Raw genomic sequence first — 24,580 nt, forward strand, 5'->3', positions numbered from 1 at the left:
TGTATCTAACCCCGTGCTGTACCTGTCCTGGGAGTGTTTGATGGGGGACAGTGTAGAGGGAGCTTTACTCTGTATCTAACCCCGTGCTGTACCTGTCCTGGGAGTGTTTGATGGGGGACAGTGTAGAGGGAGCTTTACTCTGTATCTAACCCCGTGCTGTACCTGTCCTGGGAGTGTTTGATGGGGACAGTGTAGAGGGATCTGATGGATACTGGTGCCTGTTTTTTGGTTAATGTTTCTTTCTTGGATCCAATCAGGATTCAGCATTTGTCCGAGTTCACAAAACAATTGCAGTGTCAGAGTTCAGGATGAATGAAAACAAGCTTCACGCCTCGGAGACCTTCCTGGAAGCTCTGAGCAATCTGCCATTGGAGTATCATTACGCCATGTACAGCCGGATATTCCAGGATTTCGGAACACATTACTTTACCGCTGGGAAGACGGGCGGTGTTTATGATGTCCTGTACCAGTATGACAGGGAGGAGATAAACAGTTCAGGTACACAACCTCAGCTATCAACAGGGAGAAATACAAGGTGGGAGTGGAGACAGGGTCTGGGGGGGGGAATGGAGACAGCGTCTGGCTGGGAGTGGAGGCAAGGTCTGTGTGGGATACAGGGAGGTGGGAGTGGAGACAGGTTCTGGGTGGGATTGGGGACAGGGTCTGGGTGGGGTTGGAGACAGTGTCTAGGTGGGATATGGGGAGGTGGAGTGGAGACAGGGTCTCGGTGGGATTGGTGACAGGGCCTGGCTGGGATACCGGGATGTGGGATTGGAGACAGGGAAAATCTTTCATGGGAGGTGGGCGCCGCCGGCTAGGCCAGCATTTATTGCCCATCCCTAATTGCCCCTTGAGAAGGTGGTGGTGAGCTGCCTTCTTGAACCTGCTGCTGTCCCTGTGGTGTAGGTACACCCACAGTGCTGTTAGGGAGGGAATTCCAGGATTTTGACGCAGCAACAGTGAAGGAACGGTGATATATTTCCAAGTCAGGATGGTGAGTGATTTGGAGGGGAGCCTCCAGGTGGGGGTGTTCCCAGGTATCTGCTGCCCTTGTCCATCCAGATGGTAGCGGTCATGGGTTTGGAAGGTGCTGCCTAAGTGGTGAGTTGCTGCAGTGCATCTTGTAGACAGTGCACACGGCTGCCACTGTGTATTGATGGTGGAGCGAATGAATATTGATGGTGGAAGGGGTGCCAATCAAGCGGGGCTGCTTTGTCCTGGATGGTGTCGAGCTTCTGGAGTGTTGTTGGAGCTGCACCCATCCAGGCAAGTGGGGAGTATTCCATCACACTCCTGACTTCTAAATGGTGGACAGGGTTCCTTCACCGTCACTAGATCAAAATCCTAGAACTCCTTCCCTAACAGCACAGTGGGTGTACCTACAACACATGGACTGCAGCGGCTCAAGGAGGCAGCTCACCACCACCTTCTCCGTGAAATATTCTTTTGAAAATCAGGGAGAGGGAGTGTTATCTTCGTTACAGGCACAACGCTTTCTTTATTCATTCAGGCATGTGGGTGTCGCTGGCTGGGCCAGCATTTACTGCCCATCCCTAGTTGCCCTTAAACTGAGTGTCTCACTCAGGCCATCTCAGAGGGCAGTTAAGAGTCATCCACATTGTGTGGCTCTGAAGTCACATGTGGCCAGACCAGGTAAGGACAGCAGATTTCCTTCCTTAACCCTAACCCTTCACACTGATGCTATAGTTAAGAAAGCCCACCAACACCTCTACTTTCTCAGAAGACTAAGGAAATTTGGCATGTCAGCTACGAGTCTTACCAACTTTTACAGATGCACCATAGAAAGCATTCTTTCTGGTTGTATCACAGCTTGGTATGGGCTCCTGCTCTGCCCAAGACCGCAAGGAACTACAAAAGGTCGTGAATGTAGCCCAATCCATCACGCAAACCAGCCTCCCATCCATTGACTCTGTCTACACTTCCCGCTGCCTCGGCAAAGCAGCCAGCATAATTAAGGACACCACCCACCCCGGACATTCTCTCTTCCACTTTCTTCCGTCGGGAAAAAGATACAAAAGTCTGAGGTCACGTACCAACCGACTCAAGAACAGATTCTTCCCTGCTGCTGTCAGACTTCTGAATGGACTTACCTTGCATTAAATTGATCTTTCTCTACACCCTAGCTATGACTGTAACACTACATTCTGCACTCTCTCCTTTCCTTCTTTACGAATGCTATGCTTTGTCTGTATAGCGCGCAAGAAACAATACTTTTCACTGTGTCCCAATACATGTCACAGTAAATCAAATCAAATCAAATCAAAGTAAAACATTAGTGAACCAGATGGATTTTTACAACAATCATTTCATGGTCAGCATTACTGGGACTAGCTTTATACATCCAGATGTATAAATCTAATTTAATTATGCCAGCAGCCATGTAGACATTTGAACCCAATTTGAATCCTGTTGTTCACTTTTATAGTAATAATATTTTTTAAAAGGTGCAAAACTTGTAAGTGTTGATATCCAAAGAGACTTAGATGTGATTGTACAAGGAACGCAGAAAGTTAACATACAGGCACAGCAAGCAATTAGGAAGGCAAGTTGTAAGGGGATTGGAGTCCAGGAATAAAGAGCTACAGTTGTACAGGGTTCCGGTGAGACCACATCTGGAACACTGTGTGCAGTTTGGGTCTCTACATTTCAGAAAGGATAGACTTGTATTGGAGACGGTGCAGCGAAGGTTCACTGGATTGGGCCCTGGGATGAGGGGGTCTGTCCTATGATGAGAGGCCGAGTAAATTGGGTTTGTATTCTCTGCAGTTTAGAAGAATGAGAGGTGATCTCAATGAGATTCTGAAGGGGTTTGACAGGGTGGACGCTGAGAGGTTGTTTCCACTGGTCGGGGAATCTAAAACACGGGGCACAGTCTCAGGATAAGGGGCCGATTATTTCAGACTGAGATGAGGAGACATTTCTTCACTCAGAGGGCTGTGAATCTTTAGAACTCTCTCCCCCAGAGCATTGCGGGGGCTCCATTGTTGAATATATTTAAGGCCGGAGAGACTGGTTTTTGGTCTCTCCGGAAGAAAGGGATTTGGGGAGTGGGCGGGAAATGGAGTTGAAACCCAGAATCAGCCCTGATCGTAACGAATGGTGGAACAGGCTGATTGGAGAGTGCGGTCCAACACTCCTCCTGTTCCCCTTGTTCTCCACATACCTTCTCCACCCTGTGCTGGACCTCTCTGGTTCCATCCTCCATCATTTCTCCCCTCTGCCCATCTAATCTCCTCCCCCGCAACTCACACCCACCTTTGTGCTTCTCCCCATCCGATCCAAATCTCCCCTCGCTCTTCCCGTATCAGCCCCCGCGCTCCCACCACCGCTCACCCCTCGCTCTGCCACCATCATCCAGGACTGCACGGGCGTATTAGAAAGCAGCAGACTGAGGCTCATTGTTCAGAATCAGCCTAACTTTCTGTTGACTCCATCTCTCCACAGGACTCACACAGGCAGAAATGAAGGAGTGTGTGAAAACGGAGACGGTCACACGTGTGTTATTTATCAAGGTCAGGAGAACCAAGACTAAGTGTACACAAAACCACATGACTGAACAGACCAAAGGTAAGGAGAAACATATGCCAGACATGGCACTCTCTCCTGACCCAGAGCGCCCTGGATTGAAGACAACTCTGAGAGTTTAACTCCAAATGTAAAAGTCGCATTCCAACCATTATCTTGCAATTGAGACTGTGTCTATATATGCCGTTCTGTGAACCCAACTCTCAACTCACCTGATGAAGGGGCAGCGCTCCGAAAGCTCGTAATATCAAATAAGCCTGTTGGACATTTAACCCGGCGTTGTGAGATTTCTTACTGTGCCTACCCCAGTCCAACGCCGGCATCTCCACATCTAATGCTGATTGTCAAATCATCAGCAAATTGTTTTTGTGGGATCGTGTTGTGCAAAATTGCTTTTGCTATTCCCAAAATGCAACAATTCCAAAATTGCTGAATTCTACAAAGCATCAACTCCAAAGTGGGGGGGGAGGGGGGGGGGTGTGGAGGGGGTGGTGGTGGAGGTGGAGGGTTTGTGGAGGGGCTGGGGGGTTGGGGAGGGTGGGGGGGTGGAGGTGGAGGGTTTGTGGGGGGGTGGAGGGGGAGGGTTTGTGGGGGGGGTGGGGGGGTGGAGGGGGAGGGTTTGTGGGGGGGGTGGGGGGGTGGAGGGGGAGGGTTTGTGGGGGGGTGGGGGGGTGGAGGGGGAGGGTTTATGGGGGGGTGGAGGGGGAGGGTTTATGGGGGGTGGTGGGGGGGTGGAGGGGGAGGGTTGGTGGGGGGGTGAACGGGAGGGTTTGTGGGGGGATGGAGGGGGAGGGTTTGTGGGGGGGGTGCGGGGGTGGAGGGGGAGGGTTTGTGGGGGGGTGGGGGGGTGGAGGGGGAGGGTTTGTGGGGGGGGTGGAGGGGGAGGGTTTGTGGGGGGTGGTGGGGGGGTGGAGGGGGAGGGTTGGTGGGGGGGTGGAGGGGGAGGGTTTGTTGGGGGGGTGGGGGGGGTGGAGGGGGAGGGTTGGTGGGGGGGGTGGTGGGGGGGTGGAGGGGGAGGGTTTGTGGGGGAGGTGGGGGGGTGGAGGGGGAGGGTTTGTGGGGGGGTGGGGGGGTGGAGGGGGAGGGTTTGTGGGGGGGTGGAGGGGGAGGGTTTATGGCGGGTGGTGGGGGGGTGGAGGGGGAGGGTTGGTGGGGGGGTGAACAGGAGGGTTTGTGGGGGGTGGAGGGTTTGTGGGGGGGTGGGGGGGTGGGGGGGTGGGGGGGTGGAGGGGGAGGGTTTGTGGGGGGGGTGGGGGGGTGGAGGGGGAGGGTTTGTGGGGGGGTGGAGGGGGAGGGTTTGTGGGGGGGTGGGGGGTGGAGGGGGAGGGTTTGTGGGGGGGTGGAGGGGGAGGGTTTGTGGGGGGGGTGGGGGGGTGGAGGGGGAGGGTTTGTGGGGGGGGGTAACGCAGTGTGAAGACCATCTGTGTTTTGCAGTATGGGAAAGCGGGCGGGCGGGGAGTGTTTGAGCTGCAGCCTGCCCTGTATTGCAGCTACTGACTCTCTGTGCGGTTTGTGCTGTGCTCAGGTTCCATTCTGGAAGCTGCAGAGAAGTCAGTGTCGATGGTCCGAGGCGGTCGGGCAGAGTTTGCTGCGGCTCTCGCCTGGCAGAAAGGTAAAAGCTTCCCCACAGAGCAATACCAGCACTGGAAACTCTCAGTTCAACACAATCCCACTGTGGTGGATTTTGAGGTGAGTAAAATCCCATCCTCGACCTCCTCACCCTCTTCCTTCATTATTCACCTGGGCCTGTCACCTTTGACACCCTGACCTCTCCCACTGCCCACCTGGGACAGTGACCTTTGACCTCCCGATCCCTCCCATTCTTGCGGGGACTGTGATTTTATTGATAATAATTCCCAATCCTTTGCACATTGTTACGGCCACGGCAGATGTTGATTGTTGATCAAACCAAACCCCAGAGGGAAACCTGTCTGACAGGCCATAGCATTTTTTTTGTATTCTGGAAATGAGGAGGAAATGTACTGCTCTCAGCAGCAGGAAGTCCAGTCACACTTCAGAGACTTTGAAGTTAAAATTAAAAGATTTATTCACAAGATGAAAAGAAAACTTCAGCAGACGGGATTTGCTCTGGTTTCCTCCCACGATTAGAAAGAAGTGTTTATTACTCTTTCATCTTGTTCTCCATTCCCTTTCTCAGAGTTTACAGGTCTTTCAGGTTGGGTTGTGGCCACTGCTTTTTAGGTGCAGGTAAACTTACCACTCCTCTCCCCCCATTTACAGTCTGTCAATTGTACTTGTTGCTTTCAAAATACAATTGTTAATTTCAAGTCACTTCCCTTATCTTCCTCATGTAAATTTCCCTTCATGTTGCCCACAGGTATTCCTTCTCAGCTCTGCTTATCCACTTCAAACGACTTACCTTCACACCTAGACCTCCTTTGATAGGAACACAGGAACTTGGAGCAAAAATAGACAAATTCAGCCCTTAGAGCCCTCTCTGCCTTTCAGTCAGATCATGGCTGATGTCTCCCCCGCCCCCAGCAGTGCTGGTCTCAACGTCCCACACTCTGCAAGTTACTGCCTTCAGTTTAATTAAGTTATTCGTGCCCATATTCATACATACAAGCCTGTTGCTCAGTATTCCACAGTGATATTGGGAAAATATTGACAAGTGTATGATATTTGGTCACACTCAATATTCTCGCTCTTACTCGCTAACTCTCTCACTCTCAGTTTCTATCTCTCTCACTCTCTCAGTTTCTACCGCTCTCACTCTCTCAATCTCTCTCTCTCTCTGTCCCTCTCTCTCAGTCTCACTCTCTCTCTCAGTCTCTCTCTCTCAGTCTCTCTCTCTGTCACTCTCTCAGTCTCTCTCTCTCTCTCTCTGTCTCTCTCAGTCTCACTTTCAGTCTCTCTCACTCTCTCAGTCTCTCTCAGACTCAGTCTCTCTCACTCTCTCTGTCACTATCTCTGACTCTCAGTCTCAGTCTCTCTCAGTCTCTGTCTCTCTCTCTCTCTCGGTCTCTATCTCTTTCTCTCTCTCAGTCTCTATCTGTCTCTCAGTTTCTTTCTCTCTCTCAGTCTCTATCTCTTTCTCTCTTTCAGTCTCTATCTATCTCTCAGTTTCTCTCTCTCTCTCAGTCTCTATCGCTTTCTCTCTCTCAGTCTCCATCTGTCTCTCAGTTTCTCTCTCTCTCTCTCTCAGTCTCTCTCTCTGTCTCTATCTCTCTCTGTCTCTATCTCTTTTTCTCTCTCACTCTCTCTCTCTCTCAGTCTCTCTCTGTCTCATTCTCTCTCTCTGTCTCTCTCTCTCTCTCAGTCTCTCTCTCTCTCTCTCTCAGTCTCTCTCTCTCAGTCTCTCTCTCTCAGTCTCTCTCTCTCAGTCTCTCTCTCAGTCTCTCTCTCTCAGTCTCTCTCTCAGTCTCTCTCTCTCTCTCTCTCAGTCTCTCTCTCTCAGTCTCTCTCTCTCTCAGTCTCTCTCAGTCTCTCTCTCTCTCTCAGTCTCTCTCTCTCAGTCTCTCTCTCTCTCTCAGTCTCTCTCTCTCAGTCTCTCTCTCTCAGTGTGGTTATTCTCAGTTAATCTCAGTGGTTTGATTCTGCAGCTCCGGCCCATTCTGGGGTTGGTGAAAGGAATTCCGTGCGCTGTCACCAAACGTCGCCACCTGGAACGGGCCATGATGGAGTACATGGAAAACTTTGATCCATGCCGGTGTTCTCCATGTCCAAATAATGCGAAAACTGTCATGGTAGAAAACAGCTGTGTGTGTGTCTGCAAGGCGGGAACCTACGGGGACAGCTGTGAACATCGTGTACAAGGCTACCATTCAAGTACGTTTTTTTTTAATACATGGGGAGCAAATCAGTGGCGGCTGTAGTGAGGTAGAGAAAGCACAGGGTGGAGCTTAAAGCAATTAGGAAAGCAAAGAGGGGATATGAGAAAACTCCGGCTGGTAAAAGTAGGGAAAATCCTAAGATATTCTCCAAGTATACCAATGGGAAGAGGATAACCAGGGAAAGAGTGGGGCCCATTCGGGACCAAGGGGACAATCTGTGGGTGGCTCTGAATTGTGCCTTAGGCTGCTGTGGGAGGCAAAGGAGGAGATTGCAGGGGCTCTGACCTAAATTTTCAATTCCTCTCTGGCCATGGGGGAGGTCACAGTAAGAAGTTTAACAACACCAGGTTAAAGTCCAACAGGTTTATTTGGTAGCAAAAGCCACACTTTTGTGTGGTTTTTTGGGGGAGGTACCAGACAAATAGAGAACAGCTAATGTGGTTCCGCTATTTAAGAAGGGTTATAGGGATAAAACAGGGAACGACACACCAGAGAGTCTCACGTCAGTGATAGGGAAACTATTGGAGAAATTTCTGAAGAAGAGCATCTATCTCCATTCGGAACGGGAAAGCTTGATCAGGGATAGTCAGCATGGCTTCGTCAGAGGGAGGTCATGCCCAACAAATTTGATTGAATTTTTTGAGGAGGTGACCAGGTGTGTAGCCGAGGGTAGTGCAGACAATGTAGTTTATATGGATTTCAGCAAAGCCTTTGACAAGGTCCCACATGGGAGACTTGTAAAGAACGTTAATTCACATAGGATGTAGGGTAATTTGATAAAGTGGATTCAAAATTGGTTCAGTTGTAGGAGACAGAGGGTGATGACAGAAGGCTGCTTTAGTGCCTGGAAGCCAGTGTCTAGTGGCATAGCATAGGGATCTGTGTTGGCCCCCTTATTATTCATCATTTTTATAAAGGACAGAGATGACTATATGAGGTGTAGGATCAGTAAGTTTGCGGATGAAACAAAGATTGGACAGGTGGTTAACAGTGAGCCAGAGTGTCTTGGGTTACAAGAAGCTTTAGACGGAATGGTCAAATGGGCAGATAAGTGGCAGATGGAATTTAACCCTGAAAAGTGTGAGGTGATACACTTTAACATAGAAAAACTACAGCACAAAACAGGCCCTTCGGCCCCACAAGTTGTGCCGAACATATCCCTACCTTTTAGGCCTACCTATAACCCTCCATCCTATTAAGTCCCATGTACTCATCCAGGAGTCTCTTGAGTTTGCCTCCACCACCACTGACGGCAGCCGATTCCACTCGCCCACCACCCTCTGTGTGAAAAACTTACCCCTAACATTTCCCCTGTACCTACCCCCCAGCACCTTAAACCCGTGTCCTCTCGGAGTAGCCATTTCCACCCTGGGAAAAAGCCTCTGAGAGTCCACCCGATCTATGCCTCTCAACATCTTATATACCTCTATTAGGTCTCCTCTCATCCTACGTCTCTCCAAGGAGAAAAGACCGAGCTCCCTCAGCCTATCCTCATAAGGCATGCCACTCAATCCAGGCAACATCCTTGTAAATCGCCTCTGCACCCTTTCAATCTTTTCCACATCCTTCCTGTAATGAGGCGACCAGAACTGAGCACAGTACTCCAAGTGGGGTCTGACGAGGGTCTTATATAGCTGCATCATTATCCCCGGACTCCTAAACTCAATCCCTCGCTTGATAAAGGCCAGCACACCATACGCCTTCTTAACCACCTCCTCCACCTGCGGAGCCGATTTTAGAGTCCAATGAACCCGGACCCCAAGGTCCTTCTGATCCTCTACACTGCTAAGAGTCTTTCCCTTTATATTGTACTCCTTCATCCCATTTGACCTGCCAAAATGGACCACTACGCATTTATCTGGGTTGAAGTCCATCTGCCACTTCTCCGCCCAGCCTTCCATCCTATCTATGTCCCTCTGTAACTTCTGACATCCCTCCAGACTATCCACAACCCCACCAACCTTCGTGTCATCGGCAAACTTACCAACCCATCCCTCCGCTTCCTTATCCAGGTCATTTATGAAAATGACAAACAGCAAGGGTCCCAGAACAGATCCCTGGGGCACACCACTGGTGACTGACCTCCAATTAGAAAAAGACCCATCTATACACACCCTCTGCCTCCTTTGGGCAATCATGATGTGGAGATGCCGGCGTTGGATTGGGGTAAACACAGTAAGAAGTTTAACAACACCAGATTAAAGTCCAACAGGTTTATTTGGTAGCAAAAGCCACACTTTTGCTACCAAATAAACCTGTTGGACTTTAACCTGGTGTTGTTAAACTTCTTCCTTTGGGCAAGCCAGTTCTGGATCCACAGGGCAGCAGCACCTTGGATCCGATGCCCTCTCACTTTTTCTGGAAGCCTTGCATGGGGGACCTTATCGAACACCTTGCTAAAATCCATATAAACCACATCTACTGCTTTCCCTTCGTCAATGTGTTCAGTCACATTTTCGAAGAACTCCACCAGGCTCGTAAGGCACAATCTGCCTTTGACAAAACCATGCTGAGTATTCTTGAGCATACTAACCCTCTCTAAATGCTCATAAATCTTGCCCCTCAGGATCTTCTCCATCAGCTTACCAACCACTGAAGTTAGACTCACCGGTCGGTAATTTCCTGGGCTATCCCTATTCCCCTTCTTGAAAATGGGAACCACATCCGCAATCCTCCAATCCTCCGGCACCTCTCCCGTCTCCATCGACGACGCAAAGATCATCGCCAGAGGCTCTGCAATCTCTTCCCTCGCCTCCCACAGTAACCTGGGGTACATCCCATCCGGACCCGGCGACTTATCTATCTTGATGCCATTCAAAGATTCCAGCACAACCTCTTTGTTAAAGTCCACATACTCAATCTTTTCAGTCCACCGCAAGCCCGCCGTACATCCACCCATGTCCTTCTCCTCTGTGAAAACCGAGGCAAAATACTCATTAAGCACCTCTGCCATTTCTACTGGTTCCGTACAGATTTTCCCGCCTTCACCTTTTATAGGCCCTATTCCTTCACCTCTCATCCTTTTACTCTTCACATATTTATAGAACGCCTTAGGGTTTTCCTTAATCCTACCTGCCAAGGCCTTCTCGTGACCCCTTCTGGCTCTCCTAATTTCCTTCTTTAGTCCCTTCCTACAAGCCGTATACTCATTTTGATCCCTATCTTCGCCAAGCTCTCTGAACCTTTTGTACACTTTCCTTTTCTTCTCAACTAGGTCCCGCACAGCTTTCGTGCACCACGGTTCCTTTAACCTACCAACTCCTCCCTGTCTGCTCAGAACATTGTCCTGTAGAACTCTAGACAGATATTCCTTGAAAAACTGCCACCTCTCTTCAGTACATTTCCCCGAGAATACCTCCTTCCAATTCACTCCTCTAATTAGCTGCCTTATGTCTTCATATTTCCCCTTACTCCATATAAATGCTTTCCTAGCTTGCCTGATCCTCTCTTTTTCCAATGCAAGCATAAAGGAGATAGAGTTATGATCGCTATCCCCAAGATGCTCTCCCACTGAGAGATCTGACACCTGTCCAGGTTCATTGGTCAGTATCAAGTCAAGTACAGCCTCTCCTCTTGTAGGCTTGTCCACATGCTGTGTCAGGAAACCCTCCTGAACACACCTAACGAACTCCTCCCCATCCAATCCCCTTACCCTCGGGATATTCCAATCTATGTTTGGGAAATTAAAGTCTCCCATCACAACAACTCTGCTATTATTGCAATTCTCCAGGAGCTGTTTCTCTATCTGCTCTTCGACCTCCCTGTTACTATTCGGCGGCTTATAGAAAACTCCCAGCAAAGTGACCGGCCCCTTCCCACTCCGAACTTCCACCCAGAGACTCTGTAGACAATCCCTCCACAGCATACACCTTCTCTACAGCTGTGACACTATCCCTGATCAGCAGTGCCACTCCACCCCCTCTCTTGCCTCCCTCCCTGTCATTCCTGAAACATCTGAATCCCGGCACCTGGAGTATCCAGTCCTGTCCCTGAGACATCCAAGTCTCCGTAATGGCCACCACATCGCACTTCCAGGCATTGATCCACGCTCTGAGATCATCCCCTTTATTCACTATACTCCTGGCATTGAAGTAAACACATCTCAATCCTTTGGTCTGAGCTCTCCCCTTCTCTCTCCCCCGTCCATCCTCCCTCTTGCACTGTCTATAACCCTTCTCTGTTTGCGAGCTAACTTCTTCGCTCCCAGTCACCTCATCTCGATCCCCTCCCCCCAACCTATCTAGTTTAAACTCTCCCCAGTAGCCTTAGCCAACCTTCCCACCAGGATATTGGTCCCTCTGGGATTCAAGTGCCACCCATTTTTGTGTACAGGTCACACCTGCCCTGAAAGAAGGAGTAATTTTGGAAGGAGTAATTTGACAAGGAAGTATTCAATGAACGGTAGGACACTAGGAAGTTCTGTGGAACAAAGGGACCTTGGCGTGTTTGTCAATAGATCTCTGAAGGTGGAAAGGCAGGTTAATAGGGTGGTAAAAAAGGCATATGGCACACTCGCCTTTATCAATCGGGGTATAGATTACAAAAGCAGAGAGGTCATGTTGGAGCTGTAGAGAACTTTGGTGAGGCCACAGCTGGAGCACTGTGTGCAGTTCTGGTCGCCACATTATAGGAAGGATGTGATTGCACTGGAGGGGGTGCAGAGGAGATTCACCAGGATGCTGCCTGGGATGGAACATTTCAGTTATGAAGAGAGGTTGGATAGGCTTGGGTTGTTTTCCCTGGAGCAGAGAAGACTGAGGGGCGACCTGATTGAGGTGTTCAAGATTATGAGGGGCATGGTTGGGTAAGGAGCAGCTGTTCCCCTGAGTTGAAGGGTCAGTCATGAGGGGACATAGGTTCAAGGTGAGGGACAGGAGGGTTTAAGGGGGATGTGAGGAAAATCATTTTACCCAGAGGGTGGTGAGGGTCTGGAATGCGCTGCCTGGGAGGGTGGTGGAGGCGGGATGTCTCACATTCTTTAAAAAGTATCTGGATGAGCACTTGGCACATCATAACATTCTGGACTTTGGGCGAAATGCTGGCAGATGGGATTGGGTGGGAGTTCAGGTGTTCCTAATGTGTCGGTGCAGACTCGATGGGTCGAAGGGCCTCTTCTGCACTGTATGAATCTGTGATTCTAAATACCCAGCTGAATATCTAATGCTGTATTAATACGTTCCTACCCATTGGTTACCAGAGCAACACGGACAGTTTCAGGATAGAGAAAGTTCCTCACATTTATGGTGAAAGTTCAGCCACCATTGTGAGCCTCCTGGATACAGGGTGGTGCCTTTGACTCTGTTTAACTGCATAAACATGAGAAATAGGAGCAGAAGGAGGCCATTCGGCCCCTCAATGAGCCTGCAGTCCCGCCATCCAAAACCATCATGGCTGAACTACCTCCCCTTCCCACATTATCCTGAAGTCTCCCAGAACCCAAACATCTATCCATCCCAAACTTGAATTTATTCAATCACTGAGCAACTTCTGCCGCAGAAACTCCCCAAAGATTCACAACCCTCTGAGTGAAGAAATGTCTCCTCATCTCAGTCAGAAATAATCGGCCCCTTATCCTGAGACTGTGCCCCGTGTCTTAGATTCCCCGACCAGTGGGAACAACCTCTCAGTGTCCACCCTGTCAAACCCCTTCAGAACCTGATAGGTTTCATTGAGGTCACAACTCTAAGAACAAAGAAAATTACAGCACAGGAACAGGCCCTTCGGCCCTCCAAGCCTGCACCGACCATGCTGCCCGACTTAACTAAAACCCCCTACCCTTCCGGGGACCATATCCCTCTATTCCCATCCTATTCATGTACAAAGAACAAAGAACAGTACAGCACAGGAAACAGGCCCTTCGGCCCTCCAAGCCTGTGCCGCTCCTTGGTCCAACTCGACCAATCGTTTGTATCCCTCCATTCCCAGGCTGCTCATGTGACTATCCAGGTAAGTCTTAAACGATGTCAGCGTGCCTGCCTCCACCACCCTACTTGGCAGCGCATTCCAGGCCCCCACCACCCTCTGTGTAAAAAACATCCCTCTAATATCTGAGTTATACTTCGCCCCTCTCACCTTGAGCCCGTGACCCCTTGTGAACGCCACTTCTGATCTGGGAAAAAGCTTCCCACCGTTCACCCTATCTATCCCCTTCATAATCTTGTACACCTCTATTAGATCTCCCCTCATTCTCCGTCTTTCCAGGGAGAACAACCCCAGTTTACCCAATCTCTCCTCATAGCTAAGACCCTCCATACCAGGCAACATCCTGGTAAACCTTCTCTGCACTCTCTCTAACGCCTCCACGTCCTTCTGGTAGTGCGGCGACCAGAACTGGGCGCAGTACTCCAAATGTGGCCTAACCAGCGTTCTATACAGCTGCATCATCAGACTCCAGCTTTTATACTCTATACCCTGTCCTATAAAGGCAAGCATACCATATGCCTTCTTCACCACCTTCTCCACCTGTGTTGCCACCTTCAAGGATTTGTGGACTTGCACACCTAGGTCCCTCTGTGTTTCTATACTCCTGATGACTCTGCCATTTATTGTATAACTCCTCCCTGCATTATTTCTTCCAAAATGCATCACTTCGCATTTATCCGGATTAAACTCCATCTGCCACCTCTCCGCCCAATTTTCCAGCCTATCTATATCCTGCTGTATTGCCCGACAATGCTCTTCGCTATCCGCAAGTCCAGCCATCTTCGTGTCATCCGCAAGCTTGCTGATTACACCAGTTACACCTTCTTCCAAATCATTTATATATATCACAAATAGCAGAAGTCCCAGTACAGAGCCCTGCGGAACACCACTGGTCACAGACCTCCAGCCGGAAAAAGACCCTTCGACCACTACCCTCTGTCTCCTGAGACGTACTTGTCAAGACGCCCCTTAAAAGTCACTACCGTATCCGCTTCCACTACTTCCCCCTGCAATGAGTTCCAGGCACCCACCACTCTCTGTGTAAAAAATCTGCCTCGTACATCTCCTTTAAACCTTGCCCCATGCACCTTAAACCTATGCCCCCTAATAATTGACTCTTCCATCCTGAGATAAAACTTCTGACTATCCACTCTATCCATGCATCTCATAATCTTGTAGACTTCTATCAGGTCACCCCTCAACCTCCGTTTCTCCAACCTCTCCTCATAGCTAATGCCCTCCGTGCCAGGCAACATCCTAGTAAATCTTTTCTGTACCTCTCCAAAGCCTCCATATCCTTCTGGTAGTGTGGCGACCAGAATTGAACACGATATTCCAAGTGCGGCCTAGCTAAGGTTCTATAAAGCTGCAACATGGCTTGCCAATTTTTAAACTCAATGCCCCAGCCAATGAAGGCAAGCATGCCGTATGCCTTCTTGACTACCTTCTCCACCTGCATTGCCACTTTCAGTGACCTGTGTACCTGTACACCCAGATCCCTTTGCCTATCAATTCTCTTAAGGGTTCTGCCGTTTACTGTATATTTCCTATCTGTATTAGACCTTCCAAAATGCATTATCTCACATTTAGAACATAGAACATAGAACATTACAGCGCAGAACAGGCCCTTCGGCCCACGATGTTGCACCGACCAGTTAAAAAAAAAAACTGTGACCCTCCAACCTAAACCAATTTCTTTTCGTCCATGAACCTATCTACGGATCTCTTAAACGCCCCCAAACTAGGCGCATTTACTACTGATGCTGGCAGGGCATTCCAATCCCTCACCACCCTCTGGGTAAAGAACCTACCCCTGACATCGGTTCTATAACTACCCCCCCTCAATTTAAAGCCATGCCCCCTCGTGCTGGATTTCTCCATCAGAGGAAAAAGGCTATCACTATCCACCCTATCTAAACCTCTAATCATCTTATATGTTTCAATAAGATCCCCTCTTAGCCGCCGCCTTTCCAGCGAAAACAATCCCAAATCCCTCAGCCTCTCCTCATAGGATCTCCCCTCCATACCAGGCAACATCCTGGTAAACCTCCTCTGCACCCTCTCCAAAGCCTCCACATCCTTCCTGTAATGTGGGGACCAGAACTGCACACAGTACTCCAAGTGCGGCCGCACCAGAGTTGTGTACAGTTGCAACATAACGCTACGACTCCTAAATTCAATCCCCCTACCAATAAACGCCAAGACACCATATGCCTTCTTAACAACCTTATCTACTTGATTCCCAACTTTCAGGGATCTATGCACACATACACCTAGATCCCTCTGCTCCTCCACACTATTCAAAGTCCTCCCGTTAGCCCTATACTCAACACATCTGTTATTCCTACCAAAGTGAATTACCTCACACTTCTCCGCATTAAACTCCATCCGCCACCTCTCGGCCCAACTTTGCAACCTGTCTAAGTCTTCCTGCAAACTACGACACTCTTCCTCACTGTCTACCACACCACCGACTTTGGTGTCATCAGCAAATTTGCTAATCCACCCAACTATACCCTCATCCAGATCATTAATAAATATTACAAACAGCAGTGGCCCCAAAACAGATCCCTGAGGTACACCACTTGTAACCGCACTCCATGATGAATATTTACTATCAACCACCACCCTCTGTTTCCTATCCGCTAGCCAATTCCTGATCCAATTTCCTAGATCACCCCCAATCCCATACATCTGCATTTTCTGCAGAAGCCTACCATGGTGAACCTTATCAAACGCCTTACTAAAATCCATATATACCACGTCCACTGCCTTGCCCCCATCCACCTCCTTGGTCACTTTCTCAAAAAACTTTGTCCGGATTAAACTCCATCTGCCATCTCTCTGCCCAAGTCTCCAACTGATCTATATCCTGCTGTATCCTCTGATGGTCCTCATCGCTATCCGCAAGTCCACCAACCTTTGTGTCGTCCGCAAACTTATTAATCAATCCAGTTACATTTTCCTCCAAATCATTTATATACATTACAAACAGCGAGGGTCCCAGCACTGATCCCTGAGGAACACCACTTGTCACAGCCCTCCATTCAGAAACGCACCCTTCCACTGCTACCCTCTGTCTTCTTTGACCGAGCCAGTTCTGTATCGACCTTGCCAGCTCACCTCTGATCCCATGTGACTTCACCTTCTGCGCCAGTCTGCCATCAGGGACCTTGTCAAAGGCCTTACTGAAGTCCATGTAGACAACATCCACTGCCCTACCCTCATCAATCATCTTCATCACTTCCTCGAAAAACTTGATCAAGTTCTCACGACCTCCCCTTCACAAAACTATGTTGCCTCTCACTAATACGTCCACTTATTTCCAAGTGGGAGTAAATCCTGTTTCGAAGAATCCTCTCCAATAATTTCCCTACCACTGATGTAAGGCTCACCGGCCTGTAATTACCTGGATTATTCTTGCTACCCTTCTAAACTGCAGAGAATACAAACCCAATTTAGTCAGCCTCTCATCATAGGACAACCCCCTCATCCCAGGAATCAGTCGAGTGAACCTTTGTTATATCCCTGTCAGTGGGATTTAAAATTATATAATATATTCAAGGGACTATAACTAACATATGTATTGGAAAGGGTTGTGACAAACATTCCCAGAAACTAAAGTAAACTAAACATAATTGTGGGCAGTAAGTTATACATGAATTGAACCTTGTACATCTCCGGGGCCCATGTCAATAGGATGAGTTGTCTAAACAAAGCTTGTTTTCCCCCAGAGCCTTGCTCAGTGTGAGGTCAGCATTGAGTTAGAATAGATCAGAACAGTAGGACAAATATGAGAGAGATTAAAGTAAAGTAAAAGTAAAAGTTATTTATTAGTCACAAGTAGGCTTACATTAACACTGCAATGAAGTTACTGTGAAAATCCCCTAGTTGCCACACTCCGGTGCCTGTTCAGGTACACTGAGGGAGAATTTAGCACGGCCAATGCACCCTAACCAGCACGTCTTTCAGACTGTGGGAGGAAACCGGAGCACCCGGAGGAAACCCACGCAGACACGGGGAGAACGTGAAAACTCCACACAGACAGTGACCCAAGCCAGGAATGGAACCAGGGTCCCTGGCGCTGTGAGGCAGCAGTGCTAACCACTGTGCCATCATGCTGCCCCCAGGGTTCGAGGTTAGATTGCCCTTCTCAAGGGCAACTAGGGATGGGCAATAAATGCTGGCCAGCCAGCAACGCCCATATCCCATGAATGAATGGGGTGGCACGGAGGCACAGTGGTTAGCACTGCTGCCTCACAGCACCAGGGTTCAATTCCTGGCTTGGGTCACTGTCTGTGTGGAGTTTGCACGTTCTCCCCGTGTCTGCGTGGGTTTCTTCCGGGTGCTCCGGTTTCCTCCCACATTCTGAAAGACGTGCTGGTGAGGGTGCGTTGACTCAAACAGGCGCCGGAGTGTGGTAGCCAGGGGATTTTCACAGTAACTTCATTGCGGTGTTAATGCTTGTGATGAATAAATAATCTTTAAACTTTGAATTTAAAAAAAGCCCCCAAGAGATAAGGGGAAATGCTGGCTGAATGAATCCCCCACCTAGAACAGAGACATCTGCTTCATGTAAACCCTACATGCAAACAGGTTTGGAACTGGAGCAACGTGCTGTGTGTGTGACTTAAACAGTGTAAGTATAGTGAGGGTGTGGGAGCTGGCCGAGTGCTGCTTCCACGCTCCCTCTGGTGCAGTGCCTTCCTGGCATGTTGGAAGAATAACTCGATTGAAACCTGTACCCGAGTCTCCAGCGTTTCACTCGTGGAATTCCACCACAACGATTGGCCCAGGTGGCAGGAGACGGAGTTGGACCGGCCCTGCAAAAGGGGTGAGTGTATTTGATTTACCGCCCACTGAGAGTGCAGCAGGCCTGCCCAGGGGGGATCTGATCGTGTCTCAGTAGGATCTGGAAAGGAGAACTCGGGACAGGAGGAGCCAGGGTAGGAGGACAAGCAACACTGGCGGGCTCGCAGTGGTAAGACCGCACAGGTAGACCTGACACACTGCCCTGTCGATTTGAGGACCAACCGACTCAAGAACAGCTTCTTCGCTGCTGCTGTCAGACTTTTGAATGGACTTACCTTGCATTAAGTTGATCTTTCTCTACACCCTAGCTATGACTGTAACACTACATTCTGCACTCTCTCCTTTCCTTCTCTATGAAGGAATGTATGTTTTGTCTGTATAGCGCGCAGGAAACAATACTTTTCACTGTATGTTAATACATGTGACAATAATACATCAAATCAGATCAAAATTTTTTAAAAAGGAGGCATGTGGGCTAGTATAGTTGAGGCCACTCAGGCAGGCTACAGTCAAGAAAGATGGTGGTTGAAGCCGTGATGGTGAGCAGTGTTTAGTCTCAGCCGCACAAGTCGGTCAAACCCCTAAAATAAGATGTCCTGCACGGGAACAAGTTGATAGGAGCCGCACAGGTTCAAGAACAAACTGTGCAGAGACGGGCAGGGAGAGAACGCTGTCAGGGAAAGGGGCAGAGATACCGTGAAGCTGGACTGCGTCGCCCAGGAGCTCCATCACGAGCTTTATCACAGAGCAACAGTCTGATGTTAAATGTGTGACGTTGTTATTCAGCGAGGCCGGGAGCCACAGTGCCAGACGCTGGGAAACAACAGATAGGAGAGTTTGATTGAAAGAACTCTGGAGAGAAAGGTTCCAAGGGTGTTTTTGATAATCTTTCTAAAAAGGTTCAGAAAGGAAGGGTTGAGTGAGAAAGCTCCCAGATACGTTCCTCTGCAACGTACGTGTGTTTGCCTTGCAGAGAAATAAAATGGTGAGGAGTTGAGGGAACAGGTCAATAATTTACCAAAGGCAGCAACCCATTCGATTAGTTCTGCTGCAAACGGGAAGTACACCACAGAGCATGTTATCCAAGGTGAAAATATCACCAGGTAAAAATTAACAACTAATTAAATAATATGAGATGCAGGGCCAGGCAGTGTGTTGTACCCGCATGATGTGGGAGCTGGTGGAGTCCATTGCGGTTCCCAGTGAACAGGTCTGTGTTGGTTGCTTGAGGAACTCTGGCTCAGAGTTGATGAGCTGGAGTCTGAGCTCCATACACTGCGACACATCGGGGACGGGGAGAACTATCTGGACCCCGTATTTCAGGAGACAGTCACACCCCTTGGGTTAACTAGCACAAATTCAGCCAGTTGTCAGAGACAGGCTATGTTAGTTACCTTGTGCCAGGGTTCGGGATATTTCACCTGGGAGGGGGAAAGATCCAGTTGTCGTGGTCCATGTAGGTACCAATGATATAGATAGATCAAGGATGGAGGTTCTACTGAGGGAATATGAGCAGCTAGGGGCTAAATTAAAAAGCAGAACCAAAAAGGTAATAAGATCTGGATGAGTACCTGAGCCATTAGCTAATTGGCACAAGGTCAATAAGATAAAAGAGGTAAATGCATGCATGGGTCAAAGGTCAGTGTTGGAGAAATTGGTTCGAATTCATGGGACATTGGCACCAGTATTGGAGAAGGAAGGAGCTGTTCCGTTGACAGCAGTCCCGGAAACATCAGGCCGTTTAGTGGGCGTCCCACTGAGCGCCATGGCCACGGCGCGTCTCCGACTCCAAGCTTTCCGCAGTCATCGCGCCGGAGATTAGCGTGGAGCTGATTTAAATATTAAAATTTTCATTCGAATGTCATTAGTGGGCCCAGGACTGAGGTCTGCGGGCCTTCTGGCCTCTTCCCCCCACCAGGAATGCTTCATTCCAGCGGGGTTTACAACAACTCCCCAGTCCGACCCCACTGGACTGAAGGGGGGGGGGGGGCCAAGGAGGCCCACCAAGAGGTCAGGGGTAAGGGGGGTGTCCCCTGGGCATTGCCAGCCTGGCTCCCTTGCACATAGAAACAGAGAAACTGGCAGCAGGGGGAGGCCATTCGGCCCTTCGAGCCTGCTCCACCATTCATTATGATCATGGCTGATCATCAAATTCAATATCCTGATTTCCCCCTTCCCCCCCATCCCTCGATCCCTTTTGCCCCAAGAGCGAAATCTAATTTCTTCTTGAAATCAGATGTTTTGGCCTCAGCTACATTCTGTGGGAGTGAATTCCACACATTCACCACCCTGTGGGTGAAGACATTTCTCCTCACCTCAGTTCTAAAAGGTTTACGCTTTATCCTCAAACTATGACCCCTAGTTCTGGACTCCCCCATCATTGGGAACATTCTTTCTGAATCTACCCTGTCTAACCCTGTTCGAATTTTATAAGTTTCTATGAGATCCCCTCTCACTCTTCTAAACTCCAGTGAATATAATCCTAACCGATTTAATCTCTCCTCATATGACAGACCTGCCATCCCAGGAATCAGCCTGGTAAACCTTCACTGTACTCCCTCTATAGCAAGGACATCCTTCCTCAGGTAAGGGCAACAAAACTGCACACAATACTCCAGGTGTGGCCTCACCAACACCCTTTACAATTGCAGTAAAACATCCCTATCCCGATACTCAAATCCTCTCGCTATGAAGGCCAACATACCATTTGCCTTCTTTACTGCCTGCTGTACCTGCGCGCTTACTTTCAGTGACTGCTGCACGAGGACACCAAGGTCTCGCTGAGTATCCACCTCTCAATTTACACCCATTCCAGTAATAATCTGTCTTCCTATTATTGCTACCAAAGTGGATAACCTCACATTTATCCACATTATACTGCATCTGCCATGCAGATACCCACACACTCAGCCTGTCCAAATCACACTGAAGCATCTCTGCATCCTCCTCACAGCTCACCCTCCCACCCAACTTTGTATCATCTACAAATCGGGAGATAATACATTCAGTTCCCTCTTCCAAATCATTTATATACAATGTGAAGAGTTGGGATCCTGTCACAGATCCCTGCGGAAACCCACTAGTCACTGCCTGCCAATCAAAAAAAGACCCATTTATGCCAACACTTTGCTTCCTATCTGCTAACCAGCTTTCTATCCATCTCAAGACATTACCTGCAATCCCATGTGCTTTAACTTTACACAGTAGTCTGTTTTGTGAGACCTTGTCGAAAGCCTTCTGAAAATCTAAATAAACCACATCCACTGAGTCTCCTCGGTCAACTCTACTGGTTACATCCTCAAAAAATTCCAATAGATTCGTCAAACATGCTTTCCCTTTTGTAAATCAATGCTGACTTTACCTGATTATAGCACTGCCTTCCAAATGCCGAGTTATGAAATCCTTGATAATAGACTCCAGCAACTTCCCCAGTACCGACGTTAGACTCACTGCTCTATAGTTCCCTGTTTTCTCTCTACCTCCTTTTTTCAATAGCGGGCTTACATTAGCTACCCTCCAATCTGTAGGAACTATTCCAGAGTCCAAAGAATTTTGGAAAATAACCACCAATGGATCTACTATTTCCAGGGCCACTTCCTTAAGTAATCTAAAGGGCAAACTGGCGATGCCCAAAGGGCACCTTTGCACTGCCCACCAGGCATCGGACAGTGCCAAGCGAGTGGGATCAGAGGCGTGGGACATATTGGGGGCGGGTCTTTTGGGGGGAGATTGGTGGGGGTGGGGGGGGTGGTGTCCCGTTGCCACTCTGCATTCAGGTTCAGTAGCAGAGGGAGGGGAGGGGAAGATTGGGGCTGGCCATTCAGGTGGGGGGGGGGAGGGGTCGGTGCTCCCAGGGGCTGGGGGATGTTGAGGAGATTGGGAGTACGGGGGGGGGGGGGAAGACATCAAGGCTGGAGGGGTCAGAAGGGCAGCAACACGGTGTCCCATGGCTGGCCAGCGATCGAGAGGCCGGCAGTGCGGGGTTACTGCATATGTGCTGATCTTGGCGCTGACAGATTAGCGCATGCGCAGTGGTGCACTCAGTGCTACGCTGCCGGCCTCTCCGGGGAATAGGCCCCGCACTCCGATTTTCAGCGTGATTTCCACTAGTGCAGTCTGCAGTGCACAGACTGTAGGAGATTCATTTCAAAACTCTCGCTGAAAAGAACCAGCGGGATTTACTCCAGTTTCTACACAAATTCAACACTTAGAATGTTTTTGGGAGAATCGCCCCCCGTAGAGTCAGTCTGGATAGAAATAAGAAATAGCAAGGGAAAGAATTCCCTGGAGGGGGTAATAGAAGTTCCCCAAACAGTAATTCCACAGTGGGGCACAGTATAAATGAGGAAATACTGGGGGCTTGTAAGAAAAGTACGGCAATAATCATGGGCGATTTTAATATTCATATGGACAGGAGAAGTCAAATTGGCAAGGGTAGCCTCGAGGGAGAGTTCACCGAATGTATTAGGGATTGTTTCTTGGAGCAATATGTTGTGGAACAAACCAGGGAGCAAGCTATTCTGGATTCGGTGTTGTGTAATGAGAAGGGATCAATACATGGGGCGGGAGTTTACAGCCACGGTCATCCCAAAACCATAAAATCCCACCCAAGATCAATGAATCTTTCCATGGTCCACCCCTCACCTGCTCCGATTCCTGTGGCCGGCACGGAGGAAAAATTCCAGCCATGACCTCATAGTTAAGGATCCTCTAGGGAAGAGTGATCATAGCATGTTAGAATTTCAAATTCAGATTGAGGGCGAGAAGCTCGAGTCCCACGCTAGTGTTCTGGAGCTAAACAAAGGTAAATACATAGACATGAGGACAGATTTGGTCCTAGTGGACTGGCCAGGAAGACTAGAAAGATAGGACAGTTGATGAGCTGTGGCAGATGTTTAAGATGGTCAATTCCTCCCAACCCAAATACATTCCAGAGAGGGAGAAAGATTGGAAGAGGGGGAAGATTGATTCATGGCTAAGCAAGGAAGTTAAAGATAACATAAAGACAAAAGTGTACGCATACCATATTGCAAAGGCCAGTGACAGGCTGGAAGATTGGGAAACTTTTAAAGTTCAACAAAGGGTGACTAAAAAAGTAATAAAAAGAGCAAAGGTAAATTATGAAAGAAACCGAGTATGAAATAAACAAAAAAAGCAAAAGCTTCTCTAAGTATACACATAAGAACATAAGAACTGGGAGCAGGAGTCGGCCATCTGGCCCCTTGAGCCTGCTCCGCCATTCAATAAGATCATGGCTGATCTTTTTGTGGACTCAGCTCCACTTACCCCCCCGATCACCATAACCCTTCATTCCTTTACGGTTCAAAAATGTGTCTATCCTTGCCTTAAAAACATTCAATGAGGTAGCCTCAACTGCTTCACTGGGCAGGGAATTCCACAGATTCACAACCCTTTGTGTGAAGAAGTTCCTCCTCAACTCAGTCCTAAATCTGCTCCCCCTTATTTTGAGGCTACGCCCCCTAGTTCTAGTTTCACCCGCCAGTGGAAACAACTTCCCTGCTTTTATCTTATCTATTCCCTTCATAATCTTATATGTTTCTATAAGATTTCCCCTCATTCTTCTGAATTCCAATGAGTATAGCCCCAGTCTACTCAGTCTCTCCTCATAAGCCAACCCTCTCAACTCCGGAATCAACCGAGTGAATCTCCTCTGCACCCCCTCCAGTGCCAGTATATCCTTTCTCAAGTAAGGAGACCAAAACTGTACACAGTACTCCAGGTGTGGCCTCACCAGCACCTTATACAGCTGCAACATAACCTCGCTGCTTTTAAACTCCATCCCTCTCGCAATGAAGGACAAAATTCCATTTGCCTTCTTAATTACCTGCTGCACCTGCAAACCACTCCTTGAGATTCCTGCACAAGGACACCCAGGTCCCTCTGCACAGCAGCATGCTGCAATTTTTTACCAATTGCCAATATAAAACCAATAATTATAATTACTAATATAAAAGGGAAGAGAGCAGCCAAAGTGAACACTGATTAACCCCCTGTGGCCTGGTCTTGTGTGTTGTTTGAAGTTTTATCCTTGCTTCTTTAATGTGTGTATACATTTCTATCTCATTGTCACCGTTCATATTTGTCGGGGCATTGTCATTATGAAAGTGTGAGTGTGATGATTATGTGCACCTGTGTTAATTTAATATAAGGTTTAATTGTAGATTTATGGGAACTCAGTGAAAGTTTTAGGAAGAGATTGTGAGTTTGTAGTGTTCTGCCTCTTGAAGAAACTGTAGATTCAGAGAGGTGTGCAGCACAGAAAAGGCCCTTTGGCCCATCACATCTGTGCCAGTCAAAGACAAACCTCCCAACCATTCTATCTCATTTTCCAGCACGTGGTCCATAGTCTTAGAACATGGAACATAGAAAAGCTACAGCACAAACAGACCCTTCGGCCCACAAGTTGCGCTGAACATGTCCCTACCTACTAGGCTTACCTATAACCCTCTATCTTACTAACTTACATGAACTTATCCAAAAGCCTC

At 48.7% G+C, this 24,580-nt stretch overlaps 1 protein-coding gene across 1 annotated transcript in view; it reads left to right on the forward strand.

The window, feature by feature from the left end:
• The first annotated feature begins 261 nt into the window (after positions 1-261).
• The window catches only part of LOC144488180 (complement component C6-like), a 59,826-nt gene continuing 35,507 nt past the window's right edge, over positions 262-24,580 (forward strand). Inside the window, exons 1-4 of the mRNA XM_078206205.1 lie at positions 262-498; positions 3,466-3,588; positions 5,072-5,235; positions 7,110-7,335. Of these exons, the coding sequence (XP_078062331.1) occupies positions 309-498; positions 3,466-3,588; positions 5,072-5,235; positions 7,110-7,335 (703 nt within the window). The 5' untranslated portion in view covers positions 262-308. The remainder of the gene's footprint in view (positions 499-3,465; positions 3,589-5,071; positions 5,236-7,109; positions 7,336-24,580) is intronic.

Source organism: Mustelus asterias, unplaced genomic scaffold (assembly GCF_964213995.1).
Source record: "Mustelus asterias unplaced genomic scaffold, sMusAst1.hap1.1 HAP1_SCAFFOLD_1357, whole genome shotgun sequence".
Classification (NCBI taxonomy): domain Eukaryota; kingdom Metazoa; phylum Chordata; class Chondrichthyes; order Carcharhiniformes; family Triakidae; genus Mustelus; species Mustelus asterias.